The sequence below is a fragment of the Schistocerca americana genome, chromosome 3, assembly GCF_021461395.2.
Source record: "Schistocerca americana isolate TAMUIC-IGC-003095 chromosome 3, iqSchAmer2.1, whole genome shotgun sequence".
NCBI classification, from domain to species: Eukaryota; Metazoa; Arthropoda; class Insecta; order Orthoptera; family Acrididae; genus Schistocerca; species Schistocerca americana.
Window position 1 is genome coordinate 157,980,067 of NC_060121.1, and position 26,249 is coordinate 158,006,315.

General features: G+C 46.7%; 1 protein-coding gene across 1 annotated transcript in view; it reads left to right on the forward strand.

The window, feature by feature from the left end:
- Nucleotides 1–20,424: 20,424 nt before the first annotated feature.
- Nucleotides 20,425–26,249, forward strand: part of LOC124605939 (trichohyalin-like) — a 97,654-nt gene continuing 91,829 nt past the window's right edge. Inside the window, exon 1 of the mRNA XM_047137898.1 lies at nt 20,425–20,578. Within this exon, the coding sequence (XP_046993854.1) occupies nt 20,425–20,578 (154 nt within the window). The remainder of the gene's footprint in view (nt 20,579–26,249) is intronic.

Consider the following 26,249-nt stretch of genomic DNA (forward strand, 5'->3'; position numbering starts at 1 on the left):
TTCGATGTGTACGGTGAGTTTTAATCAAAGTTACAGTGTGAGTGAACTACATGAATATTAACATCTGTAAGAAGAAATGTGCGGTAGGAACGTGACCTTATTGTTTAGCACGGACTTGTTAGAAGTATTTGTGACTTTTCGGCACGAAATTAGAGTACATCTATTTTCCAAAATGTTTATCTCAGTTAGCTAGTGAACATTAGACATGATGAGTAGAACAAAACTGCAGCAGTCCAATAATTCTCAAGATCAGTTTAAGGATACGAAAACTTCAGTAAGCTTTTCTACTAATTTTCTTTATTGAAGTGAATACCAACAGCGAAAGCATAGTTAGCCTGTACGTGAGTCTGCGCTACCACAAATTGATCAGTACGTATAGATAATGCAGAACAATGTTCATAAAGTCCTAATTACATCTACATCTACATCTACGTGATTACTCTGCTACTCACAATAAAGTGCCTGGCAGAGGGTTCAATGAACCACCTTCAAGCTGTCTCTCTACCGTTCCACTCTCGAACGGCACGCGAAAAAAACGAGCACTTAAGTTTTTATCTGTGCGAGCCGTGATTTCTATTATTTTGTCGTGATGATCATTTCTCCCTATGTAGGTAGGTGCCAACAGAATGTTTTCGCAATCGGAGGAGAAAAATGGTGATTGAAATTTCATGAAAAGATGCCGTTGCAACGAAAAACGCCTTTGTTTTAATGATTGCGACTCCAATTCACGTATCATGTCTGTGACACTATACGAGCTGCCCTTCTTTGTACTTTTTCTATGTCATCCGTCAGTCCCACCTGATGCGGATCCCACACCGCACAGCAATACTCCAGAATAGGGCGGACAAGCGTGGTGTAAGCAGTCCCTTTAGTAGACCTGTTGCACCTTCTAAGTGTTCTGCCAATGAATCGCAGTCTGTGGTTTGCTCTACCCACAATATTATCTATGTGATCGTTCAAATTTAGGTTATTTGTAATTGTAATCCTTAAGTATTTACTTGAATTTACAGCCTTCAGATTAGTGTGACTTACCGCGTAATCGAAATTTAGCTGATTTTTTTTTTTTTTTTTTTTGTACTCATGTGAATAACTTTACACTTTTCCTTATTCAGGGTCAATTGCCACTTTTCGCACCATATAGATATCTTACCTTAATCATTTTCCTAGTCGTTTTCATCATCTGATGATTTTACAAGACGGTAAATGACAGCATCATCTGCAAACAACCTAAGACGGCTACTCAGATTGTCTCCTATGTCGTTAATGTAGATCAGGAACAATAGAGGGCCTGTAACATTTCCTTGGAGGAACGATGGATATTACTTCTGTTTTACCCGATGACTTTCCGTCTATTACTACGAACTGTGACCTTTCTGACAGGAACTCACGAATCCAGTCGCACAACTGAGGCGATACTCCGTAGGCACGCAGTTTGGTTAGAAGACGTTTGTGAGGAACGGTGTCGAAAGCCTTCTGGAAATCTAAAAATGTGGAATCAGTATCCATAAAGAAATACAATGAAGCGTCAAAGAAACTGGCATGGGCATGGGGATTCAAATACAGAGCTATGTAAACAGGCAGAATATGGCGCTGCGGTCGGCAACGCCAATATAAGACAACAAGTGTTTGTCGCAGTTCTTAGATCGGTTACTGCTTCTACAATGGCAGGTTATCAAAATTTAAGTGAGTTTGAACGTGGTGTTATAATCATAGCACGAGCGATGGGACACAGCATCTCCGAGGTAGCGATGAAGTGGGGATTTTGCCGTACGACCATTTCACAAGTGTACCATGAATATCAGAAATCCGGTAAAACATCAAATCTCCGACATCGCTGCAGCCGGAAGGAGACACCGCAAGAACGGTGCCAACGACGACTGAGGACAATCGTTCAACGTGCCGGAAGTGCAACCCTTCCGCGACTTGCTGCAGATTTCAACGCTGGGCCATCAACAAGTGTCAGGGTGCGAACCGTTCAACGAAACATCATTGATGTGGACTTAGGGAGCCGGAGGCCCACTCGTGTATCCTTGAGGACTGCACGACACGAAGCCTTACGCCTCGCCTGGGCCCGTCAACATCGACACTGGACTGTTGATGACTGCAAACATGTTGCCTGGTCGGACGAGTCTCGTTTCAAATTGTACCGAGCGGATGAACATGTACGGGTATGGTGACACCCTCATGAACCCCGCAGGTCAGCAGGGGACTGTCCAAGCTGGTAGACTATGTAATGGTGGGGGGAGTGTGTAGTTGGAGTGACGTGGGACCTCTGAAATGTCTAGATACGACTATGACAGGCGACACCTACGTAAGCATCCTGTCTTATCACCTGCATCCATTCGTGTCCATTGTGCATTCCGACGGACTCGGGCAATTCCATCAGGACAATGCGACACACCAAACGCTCAGAATAGCTACAGAGTGGCTCCAGGAACACTCTTCTAAAACACTTCCGCTGGCCACCAAACTTCATTGAGCAACGTGCTGTTCAGAAGAGATCCGTATCTCCCCGCACTCTTGCGTATTTATGGACAGCCCTGAAGGATTCATGGTGTCAGTTCCCTCCAGCACTACTTCAGACATTAGTTGAGTCCACGCCACTTCGTGTTGCGGGACTTCTGAGTGCTCGTGGGGGCCGTACACGATATTAGGCAGTTTCTTTGGCTCTTCAGTGTATATCGGCTGCCACGTGTATCATGTAACTGATTTAGCAGTAACACTGAATTTCCGTACTCCCTAGCGTACCAGACAACGGTCTAACGCACAGCTTTCCGAGCGGAAAGGAGAGCCGGTACCCGGCACGAATCCGCCCGGCGGATTTGCGTCGAGGTCCGGTGAGCCGGCCAGTCTGTGGATGGTTTTTATGCGGTTTTACACCTGCCTCGGCAAATGCGGGCTGGTTCTCCTTATTCCGCCTCAGCTACACTATGCCGGCGATTTCTGCGCAAACAAGTTCTCCACGTACGCGTACACCACCATTACTCTACCACGCAAACATAGGGGTTACACTCATCTGGTGTGAGACGTTCCCTGGGGGGGTCCACCGGGGGCCGAACCGTACAATAACCCTGGGTTCGGTGTGGGGTGGCGGAGGTGTGAAGTGGACTGCGGTAGTCGTTGTGGGGTTGTGGACCACTGCGGCTGCGGCAGGGACGGAGCCTCTCCGTCGTTCCTAGGTCCCCGGTTAACATAACATAACATAACACAGTTTAGGGTGAGAATGAAATAATGTTTAAGCTTTCGCTAGTCTCTGCTTCGCATTTTTGTGTAAGTGGTAGTTAACGTGCTCTTTATTTTTTCAGACAAATGGCAAGGTCCATAACACATGTATTAGTTAACGAGTTAACTTGCGGTCTGAAAAATCAGTAATTCCTACGTTGCACCCACACAACTTACGCTTATTACGCACTTCTTTGTTAAATGTTCGCTTGTAGTCATGTTTATTTGATTTAGTCACTTTCTCAGTCAGCGGATCTGGTCTGGCAGGCCCTAGTTCCATTAGAGCTAACTGTTCCTGGTAATTTTCTTTCCTGTTAACACTTAAACCAGATTCTACAGAATTCATTTTGACACTGAAAACTCAAGCCGATTCTTGCACAGTAAGCAACGAACTCCAAAAACAACCTGCTGTTTGTGGAAATGATTAAATTCAAGTAGTACCGTGTACTTAGGTGGTCACTTGACTAGAAAACAAATGTGCTGAGAACCGTAAAGACCAAAAGCCAAATGTCTTCCAGCCCACATTTAAATGAGTATCACAGAAACCCGAGAGATGGCTTTTCGTCAAATGTTCATATATGCAATGTGGGCCTACAACACAGATAAACTTGATCCATATGTTAGAAGCATGACTAAATGGTGCAGTCTCACAATCGACGATGATGTGTTTTATGGTTCTCAGCGCCTCTAATGGATTACTGTACGATAAAATCGTAAACTTAATGTACTACATCTCATTCAGAAGCCCATAAAACAAAAAGGTTTTTCTATCGGTATAATTACAATGTATACTGACATCCGATCTACTTTTGCTATATAGTGAATAAATTGGAATGTCTGAGGAATGTACTATAGTCAAGCAGGGTTTATGACAAGCGAATAGAGATAAAAGTCTGTTACTCTGTACAACAGCTGGTGGCATTGACGTAATCTTGTAGGTGAGTGGCAAGGACTAACTGTACGCACGATGAACTGTGCACATTGTTTGCCAAATCCCTATGTACGAGGTGCATTCAAGTTCTAAGGCCTCCGATTTTTTTTCTCCGGACTGGAAAGAGATAGAAACATGCGCATTGTTTTAAAATGAGGCCGCGTTCATTGTCGATACGTCCCAGAGATGGCAGCACCGTATGGCAGGTGGAATTTTACCACCAGCGGCAAGAATGAGAACTGTTTTAAATACTTAAAATGGCAACGTTTTCCTTACTTGAACAGCGTGCAATCATTCGTTTTCTGAATTTGCGTTGTGTGAAACCAATTGAAATTCATCGACAGTTGAAGGAGACATGTGGTGATGGAGTTATGGATGTGTCGAAAGTGTGTTCATGGGTGCGACAGTTTAATGAAGGCAGAACATTGTGTGACAACAAACCGAAACAACCTCGGGCTCGCACAAGTCGGTCTGACGACATGATCGAGAAAGTGGAGAGAATTGTTTTGGGGGATCGCCGAATGACTGTTGAACAGATAGCCTCCAGAGTTGGCATTTCTGTGGGTTCTGTGCACACAATCCTGCATGACGACCTGAAAATGCGAAAAGTGTCATCCAGGTGGGTGCCACGAAAGCTGACGGACGACCACATTGCTGCCCGTGTGGCGTGTTGCCAAGCAATGTTGACGCGCAATGACAGCATGAATGGGACTTTCTTTTCGTCGGTTGTGACAATGGATGAGACGTGGATACCATTTTTCAATCCAGAAACAAAGCGCCAGTCAGCTCAATGGAAGCACACAGATTCACCGCCACCAAAAAAATTTCGGGTAACCACCAGTGCTGAAAAAATGATGGTGTCCATGTTCTGGGACAGCAAGGGCGTAATCCTTACCCATTGCGTTCCAAAGGGCACTACGGTAACAGGTGCATCCTACGAAAATGTTTTGAAGAACAAATTCCTTCCTGCACTGCAACAAAAACGTCCAGGAAGGGCTGCGTGTGTGCTGTTTTACCAAGACAACGCACCCGCACATCGAGCTAACATTACGCAACAGTTTCTTCATGATAACAACTTTGAAGTGATTCCTCATGCTCCCTACTCACCTGACCTGGCTCCTAGTGACTTTTTGCTTTTTCCAACAATGAAAGACACTCTCCGTGGCTGCACATTCACCAGCCGTGCTACTATCGCCTCAGCGATTTTCCAGTGGTCAAAACAGACTCCTAAAGAAGCCTTCGCCGCTGCCATGGAATCATGGCGTCAGCGTTGTGAAAAATGTATACGTCTGCAGAGCGATTACGTCGAGAAGTAACGCCAGTTTCATCGATTTCGGGTGAGTAGTTAATTAGAAAAAAAATCGGAGGCCTTAGAACTTGAATGCACCTCGTATTTGCCCCATAAAGCAATGACGCTACGCCAGTTGCGCATTCACAAGAGCTCCTAAAAGCGTGCACAACTGGGAAGTTGTACTCTCGACCCTGATCCCAAGTTTCAGAAAATTTAGAATTATAGCAATGTAGCATAGCACGTTAGATTTAGTGCCATTTATTTCACATTGCCACATCTATATTACGTTTAATAGCATTCAAAGTAACCAATAAATCTGCAATGTGTCAAAAGTTTTCATGTTCCATTGCGCTGTTACACAACAGCCCTCACTGTACACTAGTAAATTAGTACGTGATTTGCGAATATGCAGTGTGCGCGATTTAGAGCAGCTTCGGCTTCAGCAGTGGCTCTAAACCACTGGCGTGGGCATCGACTCAGCATGAGTTTCGATGACAGATACTGATACGTCATTCTAAGCTGTTTCAACTCTGTGTCAGAGTTCAAGAATTAACGGACTAACTTTTAAGTTAATTTTGAAAAACGTTAACGATATTCCGCTAACTTTTTTTGAATCCGTTAATCAAGTACTTACTATATATGATATAAATGATGCCGTGCCGCCCACGGAAATCATGTTCTGACAAATAAAGGTCATGCAGACGTGTGGCTACGTCGGGATGTGCGCGATTGATGTTATAAACTAACGAGTGCAAGCGAGAATAACTATATATGTTGGCTGTTTATTGTTGTTTGTTTACTGAGCTCTCGTTCAATACTTCCTGTTTGTTACTGGGCTATCTGTGGAAACTAAGTCACAGAGTGGGATTCTAGCTCCACAATCGATGAAAATCCGTGGGCGCGTTTAAATGATTACGTTAATTTTGTATCGAGATTTGGAGAACAAATACATTTCGAATGTAAACTGTGCTTGCTTAAAAGATCAACAATTAGGGCTCACACTTCGAACCTTAACAATTTGAAACAACACATAATGTTGAGAGGTGGCATGAGCCCCTCTCATATTTCTATCTTACGATTTTCGTCTCTGATTGCATGCGGTGAAAAGTTGCTATTCCTTCACACGCGGACTTCCCATGCAGCGTCTCTCGTCACTCAGGTGGACCACAGGCGGGCTCTGCCGATCTTGAAAGGGTAAGCCGACGGGTGTGAGGGAGTCGAGTGAATGCTTTCCAGACGCCGACATTGTCAAAAGACACGCCTGGATGGGCCTGAAGTAGCGGCTGGGCTAGAGGTTCCGTTACTTCGAGGAAACTTAGCGAAAACACTTTCTGGCGGGCTACCAGCGAGGTGTGGGAATGACTTGTGTTCCCAAGCAGCCTTGGCGCGCAAATTCCCGCGTTTTCTGCCGTATAGTAACTGTGATTGGCTTGCTCAGGGCATAGCTCCGTGACGTAGCAAAAATCGGCGCAGAAATTGGCGCCAAGAATCTCCATTGGTGGAATGGTAGTGCTCCGGCAATAGAGTGGAATTTTCCGCCGGTTTTCGAGTTGCTGATTGGAACGTTTAACCACGGCCACTGCCGTGGGGGCGGGAATGTTCTGTGTTCGGCCTGTACGGGTGCTCTAGAGCAGTCGTCTCTCGCCTTTCGGTGGAAGTAGGTTACAAGACTGAGCTCTCGCTGCTCGGGTCAGCCTGCCTTCCGTGGGCTGTCTAATATATGAGGGCGGTTCAGAAAGTAACCTCCGATTGGTCACAGTGCGGGTTGTGGGGGGAGTAGCGACGCCATCTGTGCGTTCACGCACTCAACAGGTCAGTCGGCATCAAGCCGTGGTCGAGTGAACGTCGTACCTGCGCTAGTTTAGTTTTTGTGGCAGTTTGAAATGTGTGCTGCAATAGAAAACCCCGCCAAATGTGAAGTGCGTGCTGTCATAAGGTTTTTTACAGCCAAAGGATATTCTGCAGCAGCTATTCATCGTGAGCTTTGTGCCGTGTATGGACCAAGAGTTATGAGTGAAGGAGTTGTCCGTGAATGGGTACGTTTATTTAAAAGTGGACGAGAAAACGTTCATGATGAAGAGAGGAGTGGTAGACCATCATTGGTGACTGACGAACTCGTTCAGACAGTTGATGCAAAAGTTCGTGAAAATCGACTTTTCTCAATGTCGAGATAGTGACAGCAAGACTGGGTTACCGTAAGTTCGGTGCACGATGGGTGCCCAAAATTCTTACCGACCACCACGAAACTCAAGGAATGGCCTCTGCATTAGACTTTCTGTCACGTTATGAGGACGAAGGAGAACCATTGTTAAACAGAATCGTGACCGGTGACGAAACCTGGATTAAGTACGTGAACCCTGAGACAAAAGAACAATCAAAGATGTGGGCACATTCAAATTCGCCTACCAAACCAAGAAAAGCCTCGCAAGATTTTTCTGCCAGAAAACTGATGGCAACGGTGTTTTGGGATGCCAAAGGGGTGTTGTTGGTTGAATTCATGGAACGTGGTACGACCATTAATCAAGACGTGTACTGTGAAACAATAAAAAAGTTACGACGGGCTATACAGAACAAACGCCGTGGTATGCTGACTTCCGGTATCGTTTTTTTGCACGATAACGCCTGTCCTCACTCTGCTCGCAGAACAACGGCCCTTCTTGAGTCCTTCAAGTGGGACGTTATCAACCATCCACCTTACAGCCCAGACCTGGCGCCAAGTGATTATCACCTCTTCATGCATTTGAAGAAATGGCTCGGGTCACAGCGGTTTGATGACGACGAAGAGCTCAAAGATGCGGTCATAGGCTGGCTCCAGGCACAAGCGGGTGATTTTTATGCAGAAGGAATTTCAAAGCTTGTGAAGAGATACGATAAGTGCCTCAATCGCTATGGAGACTATGTAGAAAAATAGTGCAAAGATGTAGTTGTAAGATGTATATATTAAAATATTTTTATTTAACTTGGTGTATTTTTTTAAATCAAACGGAGGTTACTTTCTGAACGGCCCTCGTACTTTTATTTAATTGTAACTGTTTGATGAAGTTGCTGAAGTTTCGACTTCAACGTAACTTTCCAAGTACAGTTGACAATTGAGCGTTCTGTGTACAAGAGGCCTATGTTGTCTGTCTTGAGCAGTTTTGGCTAATGTTGACTGTATCGGAGTTACTGGGTGACTTCGCTTGTTAAAATCAATCATTGTACCGTCAGTGATTGTGTGGCGAGCTTTCTTTGTCTCCGTCAGAGGCGCATTTGTATTGCTAGGAAGTCTTTAGTCTGGAATAACCAGGCCAGGATAATTTGTTTTGGGCTATACTCGCGACATTATCATCACCACGACGGGCCGTCGAAGCAACCAGCCATCGCCTTCGGTACGCCAGATCGTGTTCTTGCAGTTAAGAAGACAGTTTGGTAATGTATGTCCGCAGCACCGGCAGGCAGGGATTTTCCTAGGTGATAATCAGAGCTCAGCAGAGCGCGCCTGTTCGTCTTTTTCTAACTTTGTTCTGTCTTGGGTAGCAGCAATTAATGTTGGGTTGCTGTGTGTTTTCTCTTAAGATTTGAGTTGCAAGGTATTGGCTCCACATACCACTTCGTCATAAATGTCACAATCTAGTTTAGGGACAACTTCACCTTCACAGCATTTATTTGAGTATCCAATTTGAGCCAATTTGATGTATTGTAAATGTTTCATGTGTTTTGTTTATTAGTTTGAGTTTAGTCATAATAAATCATATTGTTATTTTGGACAGAACTTTCATTCTGTTAATCGGTAGAGCAACCCTTTCATTTCTCACTACGTTACTGAAACTTTCCTTTATTTAATTAATGTCTATCAAATTAAATTATTGCAGGTGCCAAACTCTTTTCTACTCCACTTGCAGGGTCTATTACAGTCAGTTCGCGTTTCTTTTTAATCCATGTGCAACAGCAAAAGTAGGAGTTAGAATAGGGGGGGGCTTAGAGCATCATTTATACACTCCTGGAAATGGAAAAAAGAACACATTGACACCGGTGTGTCAGACCCACCATACTTGCTCCGGACACTGCGAGAGGGCTGTACAAGCAATGATCACACGCACGGCACAGCGGACACACCACGAACCGCGGTGTTGGCCGTCGAATGGCGCTAGCTGCGCAGCATTTGTGCACCGCCGCCGTCAGTGTCAGCCAGTTTGCCGTGGCGTACGGAGCTCCATCGCAGTCTTTAACACTGGTAGCATGCCGCGACAGCGTGGACGTGAACCGTATGTGCAGTTGACGGACTTTGAGCGAGGGCGTATAGTGGGCATGCAGGAGGCCGGGTGGACGTACCACCGAATTGCTCAACACGTGGGGCGTGAGGTCTCCACAGTACATCGATGTTGTCGCCAGTGGTCGGCGGAAGGTGCACGTGCCCGTCGACCTGGGACCGGACCGCAGCGACGCACGGATGCACGCCAAGACCGTAGGATCCTACGCAGTGCCGTAGGGGACCGCACCGCCACTTCCCAGCAAATTAGGGACACTGTTGCTCCTGGGGTATCGGCGAGGACCATTCGCAACCGTCTCCATGAAGCTGGGCTACGGTCCCGCACACCGTTAGGCCGTCTTCCGCTCACGCCCCAACATCGTGCAGCCCGCCTCCAGTGGTGTCGCGACAGGCGTGAATGGAGGGACGAATGGAGACGTGTCGTCTTCAGCGATGAGAGTCGCTTCTGCCTTGGTGCCAATGATGGTCGTATGCGTGTTTGGCGCCGTGCAGGTGAGCGCCACAATCAGGACTGCATACGACCGAGGCACACAGGGCCAACACCCGGCATCATGGTGTGGGGAGCGATCTCCTACACTGGCCGTACACCACTGGTGATCGTCGAGGGGACACTGAATAGTGCACGGTACATCCAAACCGTCATCGAACCCATCGTTCTACCATTCCTAGACCGGCAAGGGAACTTGCTGTTCCAACAGGACAATGCACGTCCGCATGTATCCCATGCCACCCAACGTGCTCTAGAAGGTGTAAGTCAACTACCCTGGCCAGCAAGATCTCCGGATCTGTCCCCCATTGAGCATGTTTGGGACTGGATGAAGCGTCGTCTCACGCGGTCTGCACGTCCAGCACGAACGCTGGTCCAACTGAGGCGCCAGGTGGAAATGGCATGGCAAGCCGTTCCACAGGACTACATCCAGCATCTCTACGATCGTCTCCATGGGAGAATAGCAGCCTGCATTGCTGCGAAAGGTGGATATACACTGTACTAGTGCCGACATTGTGCATGCTCTGTTGCCTGTGTCTATGTGCCTGTGGTTCTGTCAGTGTGATCATGTGATGTATCTGACCCCAGGAATGTGTCAATAAAGTTTCCCCTTCCTGGGACAATGAATTCACGGTGTTCTTATTTCAATTTCCAGGAGTGTATATTAAGATTCTAGAAGAATTTAGTGTTAAATACACTGCTAGCTCCAGCACCTCGCAAGGTGAGAACATTAACCGTGTTATGTACAGTTTGAAGAAACAGTGGAAGCAAAAAAGAAACATTAGTCTTTGGCATTCAGATATCGACAGTTGAGCCAGTAGCTGTAGTCCGATTCAAAGAATACGACAAAGCAGCGCTGGAGAGTCTTTTGTCATTGCAGCAATTGGCAGCGGTGTGTCCCAAGCTAGTGTGGAACAATTTATAACGAACGTTGCTGTTTCGAACATGATTCCTTTACATTTTATCGAATCGAAGTTATTTGAGAAACTGATAAAACCTTTAAATCTTCTGTAAAGTAACGCTTTAACGTTTAACGAAGTTTACAGTTTTAGTAATGATTAGCGAAGTTAACGTTTTGTCTAACGTTGCCCAGCTATGCCAATGACCAGATGCTTTCAGACTGTGACAGATCAGGAGAACGTACGGGCCGTGGCAACAGTGGAACACACTCTGCATCGAGGTAGATCAGGACACCTCAGGCAACATGCAGTCTAGTGTTATCTCATTTACTGATAACGTCACGGAGATTTCGAAGATAGGCCACGGCCACTGGCCTTAATGCGACATAAAAGTAGCGACTGCTGTCCAGATAACAGACCATGTGAACCGAAGATGATCTATTGCGTACCCAGTGGCATCCCATATTATCACACCAGGAACGTCTATATAGAATCATTTCGTAATACATTAGATCAGTTTTGTCTTTCCCTTCTCATTTGCCACGACGCTTGTTCGCGATGTACGTCTTCAAATTCACCCAGAAGGACTGGGTGGTAGGACTGATAATAATTGAATAATTATTATCTCACTTTTAGATGCAAGCAGCTTGAATTTTTATATAGTGCACTACTGGCCATTAAAATTGCTACACCACGAAGATGACGTGCTACAGACGCGAAATTTAACCGACAGGAAGCAGATGCTGTGTTATGCAAATGATTAGCTTTTCATAGCATTCGCACAAGGTTGGCACCGGTGGCGACACATACAACGTGCTGACATAAGGAAAGTTTCCAACCGATTTCTCATACACAAACAGCAGATGACCGGCGTAGCCTGGTGAAACGTTGTTGTGATTCCTTGTGTAAGGAGGAGAAATGTGTACCATCACGTTTCCGACTTTGATAAAGGTCGGATTGTAGCCTATCGCGATTGCGGTTACCGTATCGCGACATTGCTGCTCGCGTTGGTCGAGATCCAATGACTGTTAGCAGAATATGGAATAGGTGGGTTCAGGAGGGTAATACGGATCGCCGTGCCCGCATCTCGTGGTCGTGCGGTAGCGTTCTCGCTTCCCACGCCCGGGTTCCCGGGTTCGATTCCCGGCGGGGTCAGGGATTTTCTCTGCCTCGTGATGGCTGGGTGTTGTGTGCTGTCCTTAGGTTAGTTAGGTTTAAGTAGTTCTAAGTTCTAGGGGACTTATGACCACAGCAGTTGAGTCCCATAGTGCTCAGAGCCATTTGAACGGATCGCCGTGCTGGATCCCAACGGCCTCGTATCACTAGCAGTCGAGAGGACAGGCATCTTATCCGCATGGCTGTAACGGATCTTGCAGCCACGCCTCGATCCATGAGTCAACAGATAGGGACGTTTGCAAGACAACAACCATCTGCACGAACAGTTCGACGACGTTTGCAGCAGCATGGACTATCACCTCGGAGACCTTGGCTGCGGTTACCCTTGACGCTGCACCACAGACAGGAGCGCCTGCGATGCTGTATTCAACGACGAATCCGGGTGCACGAATGGCAAAACGTCATTTTTTCGGATGAATCCAGGCCTGCGATGGTGTATTCAACGACGAATCTGGGTGCACGAATGGCAAAACGTCATTTTTTCGGATGAATCCAGGTTCTGTTTACAGCATCATGATTGTCGTATCCGTGTTTGACGACATAGCGGTGAACGCACATTGGAAGCGTGTATTCGTCATCGCCATACTGGCGTATCACCCGGCGTGATGGTACGGGATGCCATTGCTCACACGCCTCGGTCACCTCTTGTTCGCATTGACGGCACTTTGAACAGTGGACGTTACGTTTCAGATGTGTTACGACCCGTGGCTGTACCCGTCAATCGATTCCTGCGAAACCCTACATTTCAGCAGGATAATGCACGACCGCATGTTGCAGGTTCCGTATGGGCCTTTCTGGCTACAGAAAATGTTCGACTGCTACCCTGGCCAGCACATTCTCCAGATCTCTCACCAATTGAAAACGTCTGATGAATGGTGGCCGAGCAACTGGCTCGTCACAATACGCCAGTCACTACTCTTTATGAACTGTTGTATCGCGTTGAAGCTGCATGGGCAACTGTACCTGTACACGCCATCCAAGCTCTGTTTGACTCAATGCCCAGGCGTATCAAGGCCGTTATTACGGCCAGAGGTGGTTGTCCTGGGTACTGATTTCTCAGGATCTATGCACCCAAATTGCGTGAAAATGTAATCACATGTCAGTTCCAGTATAATATATTTGTCCAATGAACACCCGTTTATCATCTGCATTTTTTCTTGGTGTAGCAATTTTAATGGCCAGTAGTGTAGATGTGGGCCTTCCTGAAATTTTGTGTGTCTGTCAGTTTTTAGGCTTGCAGGTATTTGATTAGCATTACGGAGTGAGGGTCCTGGGATTACTGTATATCAGTTTTCTTTTCTTTTCATCATTCAACATGCAGCCCACGTTTCTTCAGGATGTTTTTACCTACGTCTGGAATCTACCTGCTGGGTCTGATTCCTGTTTTGTAATATTATTTTGTAATAAAAGTTTTTGCAGGTGAGCATCGTATTTCCCTTTTGTCCATAAGTATTGCTGTGTTTTACATGTTGTAACACGCCCGGGAGTACTAATGGGTGGGGTACTTTAAACTGACTTCTCGTTTCGTGACCGTGCGCGCTGTCCACTCCACGTACCTGGTAATCCCGCGGCGGTCGCACTGTTCTGCTCCACACTGCTGCTGGCTTGCCTGGAATTATGTATCGAAATATGCAAGCGAATAAGGGGGGCCAATCAACGTTAAAACACAACACTGTTCGACGTCTGGTATGAACAACTATATTCTGAGACGATTAAAGGAAAATCGCAGGTTGCACTGTTTACATTCCAATTCAGAAGTGTTATTAGAATTAATGGATGATTAACAGTCCACAAAATATCATTTAGACGAGCGTACGCGTAACCGACACGACGCGGGTGATTGTTGATGATGCGGAAGCCGAATGATCGAAAGAAAGTTCTTACGCTCGTCACACATACAGATACCTGGTAATAATCCTCCTTGTCACTAGTAATGATATAACACTGTTCGTAAAGTTAATTTTTCATTTCTCAGTTCTAGCTTATACGAGCGTGCACGTAACCGTCGCGGCGCGGCTGATTGTTGATAATGTGGAAACGCGATGATCGAACACACGTCCTCACGCTCGTTACAAGACACTGGCACTTGAGTGCACTCTCTTATGGTAACTCATTCTTACTGATTCACATTGGTTCATTCTGCGAGACCGAACACGGCGCGGATGATCGATGCTGTGCGACACGCAACGAGAGGATACATAAATACGTTTTCGACGGCACTGCTCATTTTTTCATTACTTCTTGACACACTTTTCCTCTGAATCACTTCCGTATTTCATCACTTTACTGTAACAGCACTAGTAGCAACACTTCAGCCTGAATACTAAAAAAAAGCCTCTCACATACAGAGCTACACACTACGCAACATAACAGTTCCCGCCGGCCGAAGTGGCCGTGCGGTTAAAGGCGCTGCAGTCTGGAACCGCAAGACCGCTACGGTCGCAGGTTCGAATCCTGCCCCGGGCATGGATGTTTGTGATGTCCTTAGGTTAGTTAGGTTTAACTAGTTCTAAGTTTTAGGGGACTAATGACCTCAGCAGTTGAGTCCCATAGTGCTCAGAGCCATAACAGTTCCGTGTCCCGAGCTGGACTCTCTACAGACGCGGCTGCCCGCAAAGATACTCCACAACTAAGCCAGCGATATGACAGTGCGCTTACAGTGCGTGCTTCATAAATACTGTCATTTCAATGCAAAGTTTTCTTCCTGAGTTTCCCTGATGATGTGGACAATCATCTATTGTTTTTTTTTCTTTTTGGTAACATATTATGGCTGCTCCTGTTTATGAACAGGATACCCAACCAGTATAATTACAGGGTGATTCAAAAAGAATACCACAACTTTAAAAATATGTATTTAATGAAAGAAACATAATATAACCTTCTGTTATACATCATTACAAAGAGTATTTAAAAAGGTTTTTTTTCACTCAAAAACAGGTTCAGAGATGTTCAATATGGCCCCCTCCAGACACTCGAGCAATATCAACCCGATACTCCAACTCGTTCCACACTTTCTGTAGCATATCAGGCGTAACAGTTTGGATAGCTGCTGTTATTTCTTGTTTCAAATCATCAATGGTGGCTGGGAGAGGTGGCCGAAACACCATATCCTTAACATACCCCCATAAGAAAAAATCGCAGGGGGTAAGATCAGGGCTTCTTGGAGGCCAGTGATGAAGTGCTCTGTCACGGGCTGCCTGGCGGCCGATCCATCGCCTCGGGTAGTTGACGTTCAGGTAGTTACGGACAGATAAGTGCCAATGTGGTAGCGCTCCATCCTGCTGAAATACGAATTGTTGTGCTTCTTGTTCGAGCTGAGGGAACAGCCAATTCTCTAACATCTCCAGATACTGTAGTCCAGTTACAGTAGCACCTTCGAAGAAAAAGGGACCAAAAACTTTACTGGCTGAAATGGCACAGAAAACGTTCACCTTAGGCGAGTCACGTTCATACTAAATGAAACTTTATAGCTCCCTTAATTCGCCGACACATAGTGCTTAGCTCTGCCTTTTGTCGTTGCAGAGTTTTAAATTCCTAAAGTTGTGGTATTCTTTTTGAATCACCCTGTATTATCTACAATTTTTCCTCAAATTATTCAGTTATAATTAATTGTGGTCTGTGTGGTGAATAAGATTCTCACCTCGGCAGACACTGTTCAGTCCACTGAAACTCATACTACTTCTACTCTTCTCCTACTCACTAGTTGTGTATATCCAATAGGGATAATGGCAGAGGATTTACATGTCGAACTCTGGCTTCGGCTATGAGGCACACTGTGCATCTGGCATTGGCAGTCAGCTAGCGAAGGCGCTGAAACGAGTTCGTAATTTTTTTAAGCTCTTGCATATTTGTAATTATTATTTGTTTTGCTGAAATAGGTTTGGAAATATGTGACGTATTATCTTTAACAATAATAGAATTCTGATTTCGAAGAACTGTTCTGCATTGCTCCTTCACGCAACGGACAACTCACCTCGTCTTGCTGCTGCAAGTGCGTGATCAGCAATATATTAAAAATATTTCAAAACAGTACTGTGATCCATGCAGAGTGCAATGCATGGGCATAACAATTGTAATAACTGCTGCCATATTTTTTATGATTTGGTCAACTAACCTTAAACGGTGTAAAATATGAAAGAAACCAATGAAGACGTTAATTTACTATGAAACTTCCTGGCAGATTAAAACTGTGTGCCCGACCGAGACTCGAACTCGGGACCTTTGCTTTTCGCGGGCAAGTGCTCTACCAACTGAGCTACCGAAGCACGACTCACGCCCGGTACTCACAGCTTTAGTTCTGCCAGTACCTCGTCTCCTACCTTCCAAACTTTACAGAAGCTCTCCTGCGAACCTTGCAGAACTAGCACTCCTGAAAGAAAGGATATTGCGGAGACATGGCTTAGCCACAGCCTGGGGGATGTTTCCAGAATGAGATTTTCACTCTGCAGCGGAGTGTGCGCTGATATGAAACTTCCTGGCAGATTAAAACTGTGTGCCCGACCGAGACTCGAACTCGGGACCTTTGCCTTTCGCGGGCAAGTGCTCTACCAACTGAGCTACCGAAGCACGACTCACGCCCGGTACTCACAGCTTTAGTTCTGCCAGTACCTCGTCTCCTACCTTGCAAACTTTACAGAAGCTCTCCTGCGAACCTTGCAGAACTAGCACTCCCGAAAGAAAGGATATTGCGGAGACATGGCTTAGCCACAGCCTGGGGGATGTTTCCAGAATGAGATTTTCACTCTGCAGCGGAGTGTGTGCTGATATGAAACTTCCTGGCAGATTAAAACTGCAGTTTTAATCTGCCAGGAAGTTTCATATCAGCGCACACTCCGCTGCAGAGTGAAAATCTCATTCTGGATTAATTTACTATATTCGCAAAATAGATTATTTAAACACTGATAAACTTTAAACAGACCATAATTACTCCACAATGTCTATATTCAATAAACACGTTTCTGGCCACAACAAAGACACGAATATTACTCTCAATATATGATATAGAAATCTGAAAAAAAAAAATCCGTCCAGTGTGCAATTAAGCAAAAGCTACGTGCAACAAAAAGGCAAATTACCAAAACTCCTCCATTAATACCAAAGTCTGCTCCGGCGCTATTTGCACAATCACGGCAGGCTGCGACCTCTCAAGTCACGTCACTTCTCTTCACTGCAGGCTGAGTCTGACCACTTCCGACTTCTCTCAACAACGATACTACAGTGCCCGTGTTATCGTAGTTGATGGCATATGGAGGTTTGGGGCCTGGCCGTGAGTCGTGAACGGGTAGCCAAATGGTACAGTCGCCTTACGGCACGCTAGCGGCAAGGACGTCTTGTTTACGTCCTCGCCGCGCAGCTCGCTCGCGGATTTGTTTGCGTGATTCTGCCGTCTTCGCGCGCTATCTTTCCTTCGACAAAGAATGGCCTATGCCCACAGAAAATCGACACTGAAGATTAGCTTTGCACCTGAATATGCCCGACCAAAAGCACTGTAAATCGGACAGTTTATCAGAGATGAAGTCAAGATTGATTGCAACGAACTTGGTGGCATCTACCTGTCTATAGTGATCAGGGTGGCATGCCTGAAATTGGTTAACGAAGACATATGTGGCAGAATTCTAAGTGCAACTCGAAGTGGTCTTAAGTTCCGTCACTCTGATGGACGCATCGGTGACGTAACTGTGGAACATGCGGGACTTGGACTGCGGACGATACGTGTATTTGAACTCCCTTCCGACGTGCCTTCAGAGATAGTGGTATCTGCATTCCGCCCGTATGGCAAGGTGATTAATCATACAGCTGAAAAGTGGGGTCAGTTCACTACATACCCGGTTCTCAATGGAGTACGACAGATCTGCATAGAGCTAACCAAACATGTGCCGTCCTACTTATACAGGGTGGTCCATTGATCGTGACCGGGCCAAATATCTCATGGAATAAGCGTCAAACGAAAAAACTGCTAAGAACGAAACTTGTCTAGCTTGAAGGGGGATACCAGATGGCGCTATGGTTGGCCCGCTAGATGGTGCTGCCATAGCTCAAACGGATATCAACAACGTTTTTTAAAATAGGAAACCCCATTTTTTATTACATATTCTTGAAGTACGTAAATAAATATGAATGTTTTAGTTGGAACACTTTTTTCGCTTTGTGATATACGGCGCTGTAATAGTCACAAACATATCGCTCACAATTTTAGACGAACAGTTGGTAACAGGTAGGTTTTTTTTAAATTAAAATACAGAACGTAGGTACGTTTGAACATTTTATTTCGGTTGTTCCAATGTGATACATGTACCTTTGTGAACTTATCATTTCTGAGAACGCATGCTGTGACTACCTGTAAATCCAACATTAATGCAATAAATGCTCAAAATGATGTCCGTCAACCTCAAAGCATTTGGCAATAAGTGTAACGACATTCCTCTCAACAGCGAGTAGTTGACCTTCCGTAATGTTCGCACGTGCATTGACAATGCGCTGACGCATGTTGTCAGGCGTTGTCGGTGGATCGCGATAGCAAATATCCTTCAGCTTTTCCCACAGAAAAAATCCGGGGACGTCTGATCCTGTGAACGTGTGGGCCATGGTATGGTGCTTCGACGACCAATCCACCTGTCATGATATATGCTATTCAGCACCGCTTCAACCGCACACGAGCTATGTGCCGGACATCCATCACGTTGGAAGTACATCGCCATTCTCTCATGCAGTGAAACATCTTGTAGTAGCCGGCCGCGGTGGTCTCGCGGTTCTAGGCGCGCAGTCCGGAACCACGCCACTGCTACGGTCGCAGGTTCGAATCCTGCCTCGAGCATGGATGTGTGTGATGTCCTTAGGTTCGTTAGGTTTAAGTAGTTCTAAGTTCTAGGGGACTGATGACCACAGCTGTTAAGTCCCATAGTGCTCAGAGCCACCAGCCATCTTGTAGTAACATCGGTAGAACATTACGTAGGAAATCGGCATACATTGCACCATTTAGATTGCCATCGATAAAGTGGGGGCCAATTATCCTTCCTGCCATAATGCCGCGCCATACATTAACCCACTAAGGTCGCTGATGTTCTACTTGTTGCAGCCATCGTGGATGTGGAATAGTGCATATTATGCCGGTTTACGTTTGGCTGAACACTTCGTGTTTCCTTAAATAACGTAACTATCCGGGGAACTGCCAGGTCACTTGGATGATGTCGTCCAGGATACCGAGCAGCATGCATAGCACACGCCCGTTGGGCATTTTGATCACAATAGCCATACATCAACACGATATCGACCTTTTCCGCAATTGGTAAACGGTCCATTTTAACACGGATAATGTATCACGAAGCAAATACCGTCCGCACTGCCGGAATGTTACGTGATACCACGTTCTTATACGTTTGCGACTATCACAGCCCCATTTATCACAAAGCGAAAAAAGTGGTCCAACTAAAACATTCATATTTATTTACGTACTACACGAATATGTGATAAAAATGGGGGATCCTATTTAAAAAAACGCTGTTGATATCCGTTTGACCTATGGCAGCGCCATCTAGCGGGTCAACCGTAGCGCCATCTGGTTTCCCCCTTCAAACTAGACGAGTTTCGTTCTTAGTTTTTTCGTTTGATGCTTATTTCGTGAGATATTTGGCACGGTCGCTATCAATGGACCAGCCTGTATATTGTTGGCTGCCGTGCAATTATTATTTATGATGACCAGCCGAAGACATGCTCGGGATGTGGCAAAGACGGACACCTCTGTTCCAGCTGTCTGCGACGCAGAATCACACCGTTACCGCCTGGGGACCTGCCGGCCACGACTGCTCCGACGACGCTACCTCTGACGTTTGTCGGAGTTCTCCATAACGACCCCCGACCGCGATCACCACTGGCTCCTACTGCTGCCACATTGGCGTCTCCGGTAACGCCACAGGCTGTTGCGGAAGGACCCGTGCCTTTGTCTCCTCCTCCCGATATGTGCAATGGTGAGTAATCTCTGGGACAGTGGACGGCCATTGACTCCATGTCTGTGCCTACCGATGCTTTTGTGCCAGAACATCCGGATCCCCAGGCGTCTTCGGACACTGAAGATCACGTGCGCAACGTCGGAAACGGCGGATCGCCCCGTCTGACGCCTGCAGGACGCAGTCTCAAGACGATGAGGATCACACCTATCAAGATGTTGCCCCGATGGACGATTCCGTGGTGGAAGCACCAGTCTGCACCCCGTCGGAGGAACAACCACCTTTGCATGCACCAGGCGCTGTACCCATGGACGGTGAACAGCAGCTGAGCCAGCACCACTCTCCCATCGCCGGCGTGACGCCGCCTTCGGACTCCACAGGTACACCACTGGACGCACACCATCCACGCACCTTTGCGTGGTCTGACGATGTACACGACGAAACACCCACCGTTGAGACAGCAGCGAATGCTGCTGCTCCAACCCACGACTGCTAATCGACAGGGTTGTTGGATGAGGATGTGCAGCCTCCTGGGACAACATTCCTGTTCACTGCTGCTCTTTGTGCCTCCCAGTAGTCCTAATTCGACGACAAGCTTCCAGGATTGGCTCCATCAATGTCAACACCATTGGCACCCCTGTCAAACTAAAATTGCTCCGTGAAATGTTGAGGGCGTCGGACCTCGATGTTGCCCTTTATGCAGGAAGTTCTCCTGGCGACGTTTCCTAATGGGTTCAAGTGGCTCTGAGTACTATGCGACTTAACTTCCGAGGTCATCAATCGCCTAGAACTTAAAACTAATTAAACCTAACTAACCTAAGGACATCAAACACATCCAAGGCCGAGGCAGGATTCGAACCTGCGACCATAGGACGTTTCCTAATATCTATGGCTACCTTACGCCGTGTGCTGACGCAGGCAGTGGGACAGCTATTCTTTTAAAGGAAGCATTGAGGTGTACGACGTGATTTACCTACCGTCGGCTAGGGGTTTTGCTGTGACTTTCCACTGTGTCCGAGTCATCAAATGCTCCCTCGGGCACGGCTAAGCGACGGGAACGGTCGCGATTCTATTCAGAACAGGTCGCTCCTTTGTTTGTAGGCCACTACGACCATATTATTCTTGGCGGCGACTTCAATTGTGTGTTATCCCAGAAGGACCAACATCCCCATTTCACCACACGCCAGGAACTCAAGCTGCTCGTGCATGAACTGAACTTCACTGATACTTGGGACCGCGTGCATGGAGATCGGCCTGGATATACGTACCTCACCAGCCATTCAGCAAGTCGTCTTGACCGTGTCTACGTTTCCCAAGAACTCGTAACTGCCACGCTCGAAGCTGAGTTATGGCCTACCGCCTCCTCCGACCATATCGCCTACGTTTGCACTGATTCACTCCAGAGGCAGAAGGTGTGGCGCGGTCGAGGCCTGTGGAAGATGAACGTCGCCCATCTCAAGGATCCGGAATGCAGGCAGGCCGTAGATACGACGTGTATCAACTGTGTCAGACACCTTCCAGCGTATCCTTCAACTCTCCAGTAGTGGATCGACTGCACCAAGCCTGCTTTACGTCGTTCGATGGTGAATTACGGTCGCGACAAAATGCTGTGGCAACGACATACCATGGAATACTATTTCACAATTCTCCAGGAACTCTTAAACCATGCCCCCTCTATTCAACGACAGGTTGAAATTCATCAGATTAAGGCGAAGATAATTTCTCTTATGCGTCACCGCCTTGAAGGCACAATAGTACGCGCATGATGTCACGCTTGTGTACTAGGAGAGCCCCCGTCCATGCATCATATTATCCGAGAGAAGCTGCGGTGTCGGAGAAAGCTGGTCGACGCCCTCGACATGCCAGATGGTCGTCGACTGATGTCCCAGAATGACATCGTAAAAGCCTTTGTGGATCACTACAACCAGTTCTATGCCGCAGAGGACCAGAACATAGCAGTAACGACTGATGTCCTCCGTTCCTTGACGGGTGCCCTGGATGAGGCTGCTGCGGAGATTCTCACAGCGATAACTACGTCTGATGACGTCGCCGATGCTCTTCATAAGGGTGCGGCGAATAAAGCCCCAGGTCCAGATGGGCCCACGCTGGACTGCGATGTATGAAGAACTGATGAACCCTGACCTTCCCCTCCCACCCGAACTCGTAGAAGGCTTGATTATCCCGGTCCCCAAACCATCGGGAAGTCGGGGAGTTGGGCATTATCGGCCGCTGACCAAGTCAAATTGTGACTTCAAGAGTTTTACCCGGATTCTTGCCGCTCGCCTTCGGCGCGTCATTCCTCAAATCATCTCTCTGGATAAAACGTGTTTTGCACTCAGCTCTCTGCGATTACCGTGGCGTCATAGCACTGGCCACGACCTGCCGCCGTCGCGGTGCCCTAGTGACAGTGGACTTCGACCACGCCTTTGATAGAGTGAGTCATGCCTTTCTAGAAAACGTACTCCGATGGATGGACTTTCCCCACAGGTTTACACACATCGCCTTCCGGCTATTCCGAGGTGCAACGTCGCGAGTGCTGGTCAATGGACGTGCGGCGGGCCCTATCAGTATCATGCGGTCGGTCCGGCAAGGCTGTCCGCTGTCGATGCTGCTTTTCGCCATCGCCCTTGAGCCACTATTACACGGTTTGAGGAGCCGGCTCACAGGGATAACAATGAGGGGGCATGCGTTCATCTGCCGCGGCTATGTAGACGAGGTGGTGTTCTTGTTTCTATCGGGGGAAGAGGTGCGAGAGGCACTGGCATGGATCAACCAGTACGGGACTGCTGTGGGCAGATGTGTGAACCTGACGAAATCTAGTGCTATGTCCGTCGATAGAGGTTTTCCAGCAGAGAGTGTGGCTCCATTGCCATTAGTGGACACGCTCAAATGTTTGGGGATCACCTTCACGCGTGATATACAGCACACGATCTCATTTAACTATAAACGCCTGCTTCAAGCTATCCTCGCGTACTTTCGTGGCAACCTCCTGAGAGCATTGGACATGTCGCAAAGGGTGGATTTTGTTAACAGTCATCTAGTCTCGCGACTGCCCCATTTAGCACAGATTTTACCGACGCCAAAGGCAATGGCACACTGACTTCAGGCGGCGTTTGGCTACTTTGTAAGTGCGGGTCTTATCCTCAAAGTCCGCTACGACACACTGACACTTCCTCCTTGAGATGGCGGCCTCGTCCTTATCAATGTTCAAGAGAGAGCAGCTGCCCTTTATGTAAGTACGATGGTTAAGTCGTGGACCCGTCGCCGAACCGGATTATCGGGAAGCCTGATTGACGAACTGGCCTCTCCCTCTCAAGTGGCACCTGCTGCAGCAGTCCATATTTCTTCCTCGCTCTCGCATGTCAGGACCTTTTTCAACGAATACAGTTACATCCATGCCGACTTGCCTAGAATCCCTTCAGATCCTTGAACGCCATGCTCTCCGCCTCACCTATCACATCCGTCTCCCCTCCCCCCCCCTCCCGCGGATCCTGTACGACCTCATTCCGTTCCCCCACCTCCTCCTTTTCCTTGAACAGATATGGATCCTGTACACCTCCCGAAAACTCGATCCTCCTCACCCGCTTTTCTCCCCCATCCTCTCCCACCCCCGCCCACTGCCGCGCCTGTCTTCCCACATCCCACCCGGTCTCCATCTCTCCACCCTCCTTACCCTCTCCCAAGGTGGCTTCCGCCAGCTCCCCCTCCATGGTGATGTTCTCCTCCCCTCCATCTACCCCTCCTACCAACTTTGATCCTCCCTCCCTCTTCCTGTGTTTGCTCCTTTGGGCACCCTCCCTCCCTTCTCTCCCCCTTCACTCCCTCCTCCATATTTCCCCACTCCTCCCCCAGGCTTCCCCTCCCCTGTCCCTCTACTTCTCCTCCCATCTCCTCAGCCATTGTCATCTTTGTTCTCCCCTCCCCCCCCTTCACCCTTCTTCACCCCTTGGCAGGTCCCCAGACTCGCACACGCACCGGAGATCATCGCCTTTAGTGTCTCTTGTGTGTCGTTGTGTTTAGTGTTCAGTGTTCACGGTCACACTACATCGTTCACCAGTGCCATCGACATCTTCAGTGTTTGTGCGTCGTGTCAACAGTTTGTAGTGTGGATTGTCATCGAGTGTGAATGGCTTCATGTTTTTTTATGTTCATGTGTCTACTGTTTTTTCCCCGCCATTTTGTTCCAACTCATGTGTCTTCTCTGTTTTATCATTGTAATATCTTTGGCTGAAAAGCGGCGTATTGTGCTGCTACCAGCCTACCTGTTTTTATACGGGTATTAAAATCACAATAGAGAAAAAAAAAGACTTGCCTAGTACCAGAAACCCTACCGCACGTGATGTTTACCGGCTAATGATGAGAAATTGTACTAGGAATGTTGTGGAAAGCCGACATCCTACGATCGCAGGGCCCGAGGTTTGGCGTTCTGTCCACCGTATCCTCCTCGACACGAGAGCTCGCGCGACCTGGTATCTGGTCGTTAATGGAAAATACATGACACAACTTCGTCTACAGGCCATAAAAATTACAGATTCGCCTCTGTGTCCTCGTTGTCACACGCTTGATACAGACGAACATCGACTGATGTGTGGGTCTTCTGCAGAGGTGTGGCAGCTGATTCAGAAGATGCTTGCCTTTCTTCTACGTACTGCTCCCCATGGCATTACACCGCAATCTCTTCTGTTCCCAGATGAGACGTACTTCCCACGTACGAAGACCAACGCTGTGATCTTGATAAAAGGCCTCTCGATTTATTTGTTCCATGAAGGTGATAAGAGTGTTCCTGATTTTTTGGACGTTCTTGCAAGATCACTTTACTTTTATCGTGCACCATCCGCGATACCGTCAGTACTATGCCAACTTTTTGGGTAGTGCCTATAAAGGCACATTTGCATGCCGTGCGTGAGTTTCCTCGGAAACGCGAAATCTTAATTAAATAATTAATCTCTGACAAATAAATAAAGCCTATGGCACAGAACTGCAGCGCTATGTCGCTGATAAAACAAAATACAATTAAGACACTCTTATGTTTGATTAAGAAGGGAGAGGTCTTGCAGAACAACTGGTGCGGGAAGCACGTATATTTTATTAACTGGCACACCGCCATATTTGAAGTTATATAAGAACACTGCGAGTTGCAATCTTACTAGGCACTCGATTCTGTAAAGAATTTATATTTATATAAGTAAGTAGAATTATTTAACTGTAGGCTTATTCGTTGAATATATATGATTTAACTAACTGTGTAAACTTTTTTATGTTTAGTAGACAGTCACCTCTGTACGACGTATTGACGTGGCTGGCAAATTATTCTAATATTGAGATTTAGATTTTGAGTCCGCACCTACCGCAGCAGTCTTTGGAAACGATTTAAATACGAAGTCCGATTATTTGAATCACATTTCACGGTCAACTACGAATAACATTGCATTTACGAAAAAGCCATTGTCAAGCGTCTGATACCAAATAATTAAACGTCCACGTTCCAGATAAGCAAATATTAATTACAACCAATCACTATCATACATATACAATAATTAATATTTTATTTATTTTATATTGGCGACTGCGTGTCGGACTTGTTATTTTGTCATTTGTTACATTGTTCTCTTTGTTTCATGTGAAATATCAACTTTCTGGACCTGGACGTGAATGTACGAGTAATAATAAAAATCTGAAGATATTTTCCAATTCTAAAATTTTGCGGGAAGACGCAACGAAGCTTCCAGCAAAATAAGGTAAGACGCAGCATCTTTGCACTGGCAGGCTTGACCAGACGCATAATTCAGTGTATTAGCTCTTCGGTAGATTCTGTAGTATTTCTTGCGCGCAGCAGTTTTCAGCGATAAATTTCATTCTCAGTGCTTTTCCTTAAACAATAACTTCTGCAACAATACCAATACACGAGTGTACAATATGGCCGACTTCTGTACGATACGTTGTAACATGGCCAGCAGCCATTAAGAATAATCCGATATTCAGTTTACATTTTTAAATTAACAAACAGCCATTGTTACTACGAGCGATTCATGTTCAACTGCATTTTATTTT